The sequence below is a fragment of the Engraulis encrasicolus genome, chromosome 8 (assembly GCF_034702125.1).
Source record: "Engraulis encrasicolus isolate BLACKSEA-1 chromosome 8, IST_EnEncr_1.0, whole genome shotgun sequence".
Lineage (NCBI taxonomy): Eukaryota > Metazoa > Chordata > Actinopteri > Clupeiformes > Engraulidae > Engraulis > Engraulis encrasicolus.
In genome coordinates, this window is record NC_085864.1 from 31,521,283 (window position 1) to 31,531,282 (window position 10,000).

Sequence of the window (10,000 nt, forward strand, 5' to 3'; positions counted from 1 at the left end):
TTTAATTGTGTCATCCTCTGATTGGTCTTATACGCTAATGTTTTAATCAGAGAGATTGGATAAGATACTCCCAGAATCTCTGTTTTACATATTTTTCTGGGCAGTACATGAATTGCGGTTTGTGACGGATTGCACGGTTCGGTTCGGTATGTGTGTGAATTGTACGGTTTTGGTTTTCGGTGCGGTTTGTGCCATCCCTAGTAAGTATGTGTCTATCTAAATGTGTGTGGGTGTGCCTGCGTGTGTGTGTGTGTGTGGGTGTGCCTGTGTGTGTGTGTGTGTGGGTGTGCCTGTGTGCTTGTCTGTGGATGTGTGAGTATTTGTCCATCTAGGTGTGTGTGTGTGTGTGTGTGTGTGTGTGTGTGTGTGTGTGTGTGTGTGTGTGTGTGTGTGTGTGTGTGTGTGTGTGTGTGTGTGTGTGTGTGTGTGTGTGTGTGTGTGTGTGTATGTGTGTGTAGGTGTGTGCCTGTGTGCTTGTCTGTGGGTGTGTGAGTATGAGTCCATCTAGATGTGTTTGTGCCTGCTCGTTTGACTGTGGGTGTGCCTATGTATGTGTGGGTGTGCCTGCGTGTGTGTGTGCCTGTGCATGTGTCTGTGGGTGTGCCTGTGTGTGTGGGTGTGCCTGTGTGAGTGAGTGTGGGTGTGCCTGCGTGTGTGGGGGTGTGTGTCTGTGTGAGTGTGTGTGTGAGTGTGGGTGTGCCTGTGTGTGTGGGTGTGCCTGTGTGAGTGAGTGTGGGTGTGCCTGCGTGTGTGAGTGTGGGTGTGCCTATGTGTGAGTGTGGGTGTGTCTGTGTGTGTGGGGGTGTGTGTCTGTGTGAGTGTGTGTGTGAGTGTGGGTGTGCCTGTGTGTGTGGGTGTGAGTGTGGGTGTGTGTGAGTGTGGGTATGGGTGTGCCTGTGTGTGTGGGTGTGCCTGCGTGTGTGAGTGTGGGTGTGCCTGTGTGAGTGTGGGTGTGCCTGCGTGTGTGATTGTGGGTGTGACTGCGTGCATGTTTGTGAGTGTGGGTGTGCCTGTGTGTGTGTGTGTGTGTGTGTGTGTGTGTGTGTGTGTGTGTGTGTGTGTGTGTGTGTGTGTGTGTGCGTGTGTGTGAGTATGCGTGTGTGTGTGTGTGTGTGTGTGTGTGTGTGTGTGTGTGTGTGTGTGTGAGTATGCGTGTGTGTGTGTGTGTGTGTGTGTGTGTGTGTGTGTATGTGTGTGTGTGTGTGTGTGCGTCTGTCCTTCTGTCTGCTGAGGAGGCCCAACTGGGAGTGTGTCAGCTCATCAGTCTTGGCCCCTCAGGCATCGACGGCGCCTCTGCCGCGCCGTACCGCACCATCACCACGCCATCCTTCCCAATTACTTTTAGGTGGCTTCCCCGCCACTCAGATGAGGCAGATTATAAAGAAGAGGCACGCACGCATATGCACACACTGGCGCCCACACATGCATACCCTCGCTCTCTCTCTCTCTCTCTCACTCTCACTCACTCTCTCTCTCTCTCTCTCTCTCTCTCTCTCTCTCTCTCTCTCTCTCTCTCTCTCTCTCTCTCTCAGACACGCACACACATGCATTCACACACTCACTTGCTCATTTACTCACACACAAATGCAAACACTCACTCACACACACGCACACACATGTGCACACATGCATACATACACAATCCTACACACACACAGACACACACACACACACACACACACACACACACACACACACACACACACACACACACACACACACACACACACACACACACACACACACACACACAGAAAACAGATACTCACACTCCCTTACCCATTTAGTCACAGCCACACACACATTGCACACTCTCCCACACCCAACCAAGACAGCTGGGTGTGTGTCTGCACGGCTCCCGTCACAGTGACACCCTGCCTGTCATCACCGAGTTGAGCCATGCTCTCCATGGCCCTTATACAACCCATTTTTCATTACACCCAATACAACACAAAAAAATGAAGTCTAGATTCCTTTAGTTGGACAAGACCCCTTGGGTTTGTTACTGTGGGAAAGGCCTCACCCCTGGCAGCAGATTTGAACATATTGAGTGTATCCACTGTACTAAAAAGGCACGCAGCGGGCTTAGGCTTAGCCCCCTTAGTGGATGCCCCTGCAGACGCACCTCGTATTCGCCCATGGCAGTTTGAATAGGGAAGGATTATGAGGCTTGCTGATTTGACTCGGTGTCTTGGCAGTCTGACAGGGTTTTTTAGGGGTTGGAAGTGGAGGGAGGGAGGGTGGGGGGGTGGAGGGGTGATTGTCTCCGTGCCAAGCAGCAAGTGTTAGCCCCAGTTCACTCATACAAAGTCACACAGTTGGGCTTTTTTTCTGCAGGGTTCTGTTGCATGGGAGAATTTTATTTACTTTTTCTTTTTTTTTATAAGCTACAGGCTGTAACTGGCACGCTGGTCAGTAATGAGAGATAATCCCTTATCGATGTCCACTGGGGCAGAGAGATTGGTGCTGCACTCGCCTGCTCACTGGCTCCCTCGCTCCCTCTCTGCTTTTCACAGATTTTCCATTTTCCTTTCTGTCCTTTCTCTTGTATCTTTCCCCATCTCTCTCTTTCTCTTTCTCTTTCTCTTTCTCTTTCTCTTTCTTTCTCTCTTTCTTTTTCTCTCTTTCTTTTTCTCTCTTTATCTCACTCTTTCTTTCTCTCTCCCTCTTTCTGTCTTTTTCTGTCTCTCTGTCTTTTTCTGTCTCTCTCTCTCTCTCTCTCTCTCTCTCTCTCTCTCTCTCTCTCTCTCTCTCTCACTGCTATCTGTCTCTGAGGCAGGGGGCAAGCTGACAAGAGTCCATTGCTGGTTACGATTCGCTAACTCTCTTCGATATTAACTGTGTGTGTGTGTGCGTGTGCGTGTGCGTGTGCGTGTGCTTGCGTGACATTAAATTCTGCTATCAGACACACCTGGACCCAATATGCCACAGCTATGTCATTAGACACACAGCATTAGACTCTGAGCAAATGCTCCCGTATGTGTGTGTGTGTGTGTGTGTGTGTATGTGTGTGTGTGTGTGTGTGTGTGTGTGTGTGTGTGTGTGTGTGTGTGTGTGTGTGTGTGTGTGTGTGTGTGTGTGTGTGTGTGTGTGTGTGTGTGCGTGCACACATGCAGTATAATGCTTTGTTGAGTTGGAGAGTGCGGTGTGCGGTGTGTGTCTGGGGCCTGGGCATAGTGAATGCTGAGTGAATTTAGATAGACTCTCTTGTGAAGGTTCACTGCTTTAGTTTCTATTGAAGCACTCCACCTATTCTTTCAGATCTTTCAGATTTTTTCATATCAGCGTGCCTTTTCTTTCATCATCCTTTCTTCTTTCTCTCCTCTTTGTATTCTGACACTTCCCCTTGTCCTGCCGTGCTAGACCCTGGCGTCCTTCTTTAAACACTGTCAATGTTTTTTTTTCCCCTCAATGAGCTCACTGTTAGTTAACTGCAGGGGTTAAAATCAAAATGAATGAACTGGAGTTAAAGAAAAAGGGGGGGGGAAACATTGTGGAAGGTCAAGAAACTGGAAGTGTTTTTTTTTTGTCGAAGATCTCTCAACATGGATTAGCGTGCTTGCCCTTTTACCACCACAGAAATATTGAATAAATATACAGTTATAAACTGTTTTAACCCTGTACGTCAAGTCAAGTCAAGCATATTATTGTCAAAAATCTATATAACAGGGTTAGCACACAAGATTTATTTATTTACTCATCGGGATTGCCTCTTGAGGTGTGGCGTCTCGTTTTCAATAGAGTCCCCTTAAATCTGGACAAAACAGATATTACAAGACAATACGTTACACAGCACAATACATTCACACGCTCACAGTCACACAAATTCAATCCACATCCTCTGTTTCAGAATAACTATCTTTTTTATAAAAACCCCTCCCTATCTATAGTACAGGCTTGTACGAAATTCCGAATGGAAAGAATTTCAATTCAAAATAATGCCATAATACGAACACTAGGTGGTGCCATTACCTTGAATTTCTTTTAAGTTAATCTACACCACTCATAGCCTGGTTCCTACCAGACCTCCGTGTGTGTGCTCTGGAGCCCCCTGGTGGCACTCCAAACACACACATCGGTCTGGGAGCATGTGGCAGGATTCAATTTCTGGACTCAAAAAATAATGCTGAGCATTTATCACTTCAATATCACTGGCAGCTCACATTGAGGAGTCACAGGTCATATTATAGACTATATTGACGCTTTAGAGATCAACATAAAATGGTTTTGAAAGAATTTGTTGATATTGAAGCAATAAATGCTGAGATTATTTTTTTGACTGTAGAAATGGAATCCTACTACATGCTCCCAGACCTAGTAGTGGAGCTCACAAAGCTGTGCGGAACTACAGGTCGGGCAAGAGCCAGGCAACACCACTCATAGAAAGTACATAGAATACCACCACCTAGTGTTCGTATTATGCCATTACTTTTAATTGAAATTCTTTCCATTCGGAATTTCGTACAAGCCTGCTATAGTACTTCCTGTCGTATGATGTCCTCCATTATTACCTCTCCTCCTAAATCGCAGGCATCCAGCAGAACCTGCACACTGTGCTCATCATGGACTGCACCAACGCCAACTTCACCATCAACTGCGAGAGCAACCCGGCGCTCTACCGCAAGTGCTCCGTGCAGTGGATGGAGGGCTGGTCCGAGAGCAGCATGAAGAAGGTGAGCTTGCTGTGCGGCAATTGGGGAGGACAGACGAGACGGTAGGCGTGCCCTTAACCCATTGATGCCTAAAGCGTCTGCAAAAAAGGCTGCTGAATGCCTAAGCCCTTTTTAAGAAAAGTTGTCCTCAGCCTATAAAAGCTTAAATATCTTAGCCTCTGGAGATCATAAAAACATGTTATAAGTTGCATTTAAATTACCTTCATCTTGCATTAGAATGTTTTCATTCAGCTCTGACATATCAAGATTTTAAATAAAATTGTCTCAAATCTCATGAGCCTGAATGTTGCGTCATGCAGCTCCAGGCGCCAGGGCCAATGTTGCGCAACGCAACATCCAGCATCAATGGGGTTAACTGATCTGTCATCAGCAGTGACGGCCACCCCACTCATCACGGGTTATTGATGGCAAAGGAGATGGTGGATTGAATTGGTGGAGATGTTTGATGGTGGATCATATGGTGTTTGACAGGCAGTCCAGAGGTTAGGGTTTGAGGTTTGGGGTGTGGATATAGGGGACACAAAGTCTCTCAGGTTGATTGACATGGCAATATTCAGTCTCTCAGCCCACCCGCTACCCAGTACCGTGATAGATGATGTGTGTCGTGACAAAGTGGTTTTTATGGCATCTGGTCGAGACACTGGCTGGATATCGTTAGATGCTTGTCTCTCTAATTCTGTGTGTGTGTGCGCGTGTGCGTGTGCGCGCGTGTGTGCGCGCGCGCGCGTGCGTGTGTGTGTGTGTGTGTGTGTTTTGCTCTCTTCAGATTCCTGATATGCTGCTGGCCCAAATCTCTGGGGAGGATGCGACCCCCAGTAAAGGTGACAAGAAGAGCAGGGCAGGTAAGGACCGTGTGTATATCGGCGTGTTTGGGTGACGCTTTAAATGTGTGCTTATCTGAACGGTACACATTTATTAGACTGTGTTTGAAATATCGAGAGAAAGAGAGTCCGTTTGAGAAGGATTTGATATAACTGACTTCATAAAGGTATACCTGATGCAACAACTGTGTGCGTGTGCGTGTGCGTGTGCGTGTGCGCGTGCGTGTTTGAGTGAGTGAATTAGTGTGTTTGAGGTGCACACAGTCAGACGCCCTCCCACCCCCCACCCCCGGTTAGTGCCCTTGTGGTGGCCTGAGTGGTGCCTGTCTGGATGGGCTTGTTTATGGCAGCAGGTAGACACACACGGTGCCTCCCTCCCTCCCTGGGTGCCTGGCTGCTGTGTGGCAGGTTTATGTCAGCCCGTATATCACACCCCAGAAGGGCACCCACCAGAGGAGTCCTCCTGCCTCTCACACACAATATATGGGGTGGAGTGGGGGTTGGTGGTACGGTGGGGTGTCTGTGTCTGTGTGTGTGTGTGTGTGTGTGTGTGTGTGTGTGTGTGTGTGTGTGTGTGTGTGTGTGTGTGTGTGTGTGTGTGTGTGTGTGTGTGTGTGTGTACGTGTGTGTACGTGTGTGTGTGTGTGCGTGTGTGTACGTGTGTGTACGTGTGTACGTGTGTTTGTGGTGGGGGTGTTGACTGATATAGGGTGGGGTGAGGTTTGTGAGGGTAGCTTGGTTAACAGAGTAATTCCAGTAATTTACAGTGTTAATTCCCCACTTGAAGTTGTTGGCTCGCTCAGTGTTAACACAGCAGAATTCACTGCGTGGGCTCATGTTTGGGGGTGGGGGAGACATTTGGAGTTGTTATTTTTAAGGATAAGTGAAGGGATAAGATGATGCAAGGTTGGGGAGTTGGGGGTTGGGTTGGGTTGGGCTGGTTTGAGGGCGCTGATGTTCACCTTGTGTGGTCACCTCCGCTCCACCCATCTGCCGTTCAAGGCTTTAGGGATGAGATTTGTGAGGCCGTAACTCCAGAGCTCACACACACACACACACACACACACACACACACACACACACACACACACACACACACACACACACACACACACTAAACGTATACACACCCAAACACACTGTCTCTCTCACCCGCAGGCCAGAGATTTATTGGCAAATCTGTTTCATCTATTATATCAACCTTTATGAATACTCGATTTGCCACACAAGCACGCACACTCCCTCCCCGCAACACACACACACACACACACACACACACACACACACACACACACACACACACACACACACACACACACACACACACACACACAGACGCACACACACACACACACAGACACACAGACACACACACACACACGCACATGCACACGCACACGCACACACACACACACACTGTTGCAAAACTTGTTTTCATTGTATCTGCCTCCTGCATCTTGTTGTCTTTGACTTTATGTGTTTTTTGACCCCTTTACCCACTCCCCCCTTCCACACCAACCCAACCCCCATTCCCATTGTATTCGTCACACTCTTTCGCACGCACGCACGTCCGCACGCACGCATGCACGCACGCACGCATGCACGCACACACACTGTCTCTCCGCACCCCCACCACCTCTTTCTCCCAGCGTCGTCAGCGGGCCACGGCGAGCTGTCTCGCTCCTTCCTGCAGATCCACGAGTCGTGCCGGGAGTACGGCGCCACGCCCAGCCAGTACATGTCCCTTCTGCGCGTCTACGGCACCATCCACAGCACCAAGCAGGCCGCGCTCACACACAGGCAGAGCCATCTGCAGGTAAGTCAAAGGGCCACATACCCCAGAACCTGCACTTGGGTCCCCCCATACACATAGGGCTAGGGTACAAAAACACATCAGCAGCATCTCCAGCAGCAGCAGTATAGGCAGCTATAGGTAAGACATGGGCCTTGGCCCAACGGACCCTCCCCCCGGCCTCTGGCCCTGAGCAGCCTTACTCCCAGGCTCAGGAAAGGGAAAGAATCATTCATTTCTACTGCTTCCACAACAAGCGGTGCTCACACACAGCCACCTTTCCCCCCCTCTTACACCTACAAGTAAGTTTAGATGGAAAAAGGACACATTTGTATGCCATTAGAATATGCTGGTAGTAATTATAACATCACTTTCAAGTTAGTAATGCTGTTTTTATTAATTGTAAGTCACCAGAGGGTAGCCGATTCATGTGCATGATTGTTCATAAATAATTCATATTGTTGATATTGTTTGCGTTATTGATCAGTTGGAAAAAAGGAAAAAGGTTCCCTAGAGAGATTAGTTATGCTCTTAACTACGTAGATACTCCACAAGGACCTCACAGGTCTCATGAATCATCTTCCATTGAGTAACTAATGCTGGGGCTACATTGTATGTGTTTCATCCAGACTTGCCAGCCGTAATAGCAATTTACTGCAGAGCAGTGAACATGCTAAAAAAAACCCATGCCATTCATTTCAATGCATTTTTGACGCAAGTTTACTTAATGTAATCCAACACACTCTTATGGCTTTCAGGCCGACCAGAACGGAGCCGGTGTCGGTGCTCGCACCAGTTACGTTCGGCACTAAAGTGTTTGTTTGCGAACCGCCAGTGTTCATACCGGGCTCTGAACTTTTTCCGCACGTGACTGTGTAACCCGGATGAACCTGCTGACGACCACGCTGTCGTCACGGTTCGCAGAGAAAAACCTAGTATTTTGCGGTTCGCATTGCGAACCAATTTTCCGGTTCGCGAACGCAAATATCTGTGGTGTGAACACGACGGCCGGTTCGCGATTAGGTGCGGGAACGGGCTCCAGCACGGTTCTCAGTCGGCCTGAATGCGCTATCAGTGTACCCCTTGCCTAAACTTACCTGGTCTTGGCTGCTCTGTCTGAGTTTCTCATATTGTCGTAAATAGGTTATTATTCTGTAGTAGATACTGACCTTGGCTGTGTTGCCGTCTTATGTATGCGCTACCTGAGATCACAGGTGTAATATTCAGACCACTATTTTGACAGCTAGTGCTGGCACGTACTGGTGACGTCAGCACGCTGAGGTATATGTTTCACCATTATGCTCTTCTGAGGCAGTGTATCAATCATCAGCAATAAAGCAACCATCTCATTTGAAGCTCCGTGTCGACATCAGTTATTACAAAGTATATACAAGGTATAAACATTACAACCGGGTTGTGTCTTTGTCTTGTGATTGGCTGACAGGCGGGCGTGGCCAAGCTTAACGAGGCCAAGGCACTGGTGGACGAGCTGAAGGGGCGGGCTGCGGAGCAGAGCACCTTGCTGAGGACCAAACAGGCCGAGGCCGACGCTGCACTGCAGGAGATCACAGTGTCCATGCAGGTAGTACAGTACACACACACACACACACACACACACACACACACACACACACACACACACACACACACACACACACACACACACACACACACACACACACACACACACACACACACACACACACACACACACACACACACACAGGCACAAATATACAAATGGAAGTGTGTGTGTGTGTGTGTGTGTATGACTCAGTCTGCCCTGTGTGTCTCTGCCACAGTTCCATGCTCTCTCTCTCTCTCTCTCTCTCTCTCTCTCTCTCTCTCTCTCTCTCTCTCTCTCTCTCTCTCTCTCTCTCTCTCTCGTTCCCGCTTCGTCTCGCTGTCACACTGGCTCAGTCGTTTGACAGGTGCAACAGCTGCTGCCAGTTTTAATGTTTAATGATCCCCATTCCCACAGCTGACTCTTTATCTGTGTGTGTGTGTGTGTGTGTGTGTGAGAGAGAGAGAGAGAGAGAGAGAGAGAGAGAGAGAGAGAGAGAGAGAGAGAGAGAGAGAGAGAGAGAGAGAGAGAGAGAGAGAGAGAGAGAGAGAGAGAGAGAGAGAGACTGTGTGTGTGTGTTCTGTCTGTGTTTACTCTGTTTGTATGGTGTTTGTAATGCCGTTCCTGTCTGTTTGGCAGCAGGCATACTGTGCATGTTGACAGGCATTTTTGGCTTTGTAACATTCAGTTTGTTCTTGCTCATTTCTCTCTCACAGTCTGTGTGTGTCTGTGTCTGTGTCTGTGTCTGTGTCTGTGTGTGTGTGTGTGTGTGTGTGTGTGTGTGTGTGTGTGTGTGTGTGTGTGTGTGCGTGTGTGTGTGCGTGTGTGTGTGTGTGTGTGATTCTGTCTGTCTGTCTGTCTGTCTGTCTCTGTGTCTGTGTCTGTGTCTGTGTCTATCTATGTGTGTCTGTGTGCATGGTAGCACTTCAGTTGAATTTGACCTCACAATCACACAGCCCACGACAATACAGTACATAGTTCACACTTACATACTTCACACTTATGCACAATAAAAGGGGCAGCCATATTATTGGTGCCTATGGCGCACTGCAGTGAGGGAGGGAGACTCCATTGCCCTGGGCAGGGCATCTTTACCTAGTCATGGGTAGGGATGCACCGACCGGCTGCCGATACTGCTCATTATACTCAT

General features: G+C 48.5%; 1 protein-coding gene across 1 annotated transcript in view; it reads left to right on the plus strand.

Moving 5' to 3' along the window:
• dync2h1 (dynein cytoplasmic 2 heavy chain 1) overlaps positions 1 to 10,000 on the plus strand; it is a 346,171-nt gene that overhangs the window by 104,374 nt on the left and 231,797 nt on the right. Inside the window, exons 54-57 of the mRNA XM_063205480.1 lie at positions 4,531 to 4,673; positions 5,440 to 5,515; positions 7,144 to 7,310; positions 8,731 to 8,868. Of these exons, the coding sequence (XP_063061550.1) occupies positions 4,531 to 4,673; positions 5,440 to 5,515; positions 7,144 to 7,310; positions 8,731 to 8,868 (524 nt within the window). The remainder of the gene's footprint in view (positions 1 to 4,530; positions 4,674 to 5,439; positions 5,516 to 7,143; positions 7,311 to 8,730; positions 8,869 to 10,000) is intronic.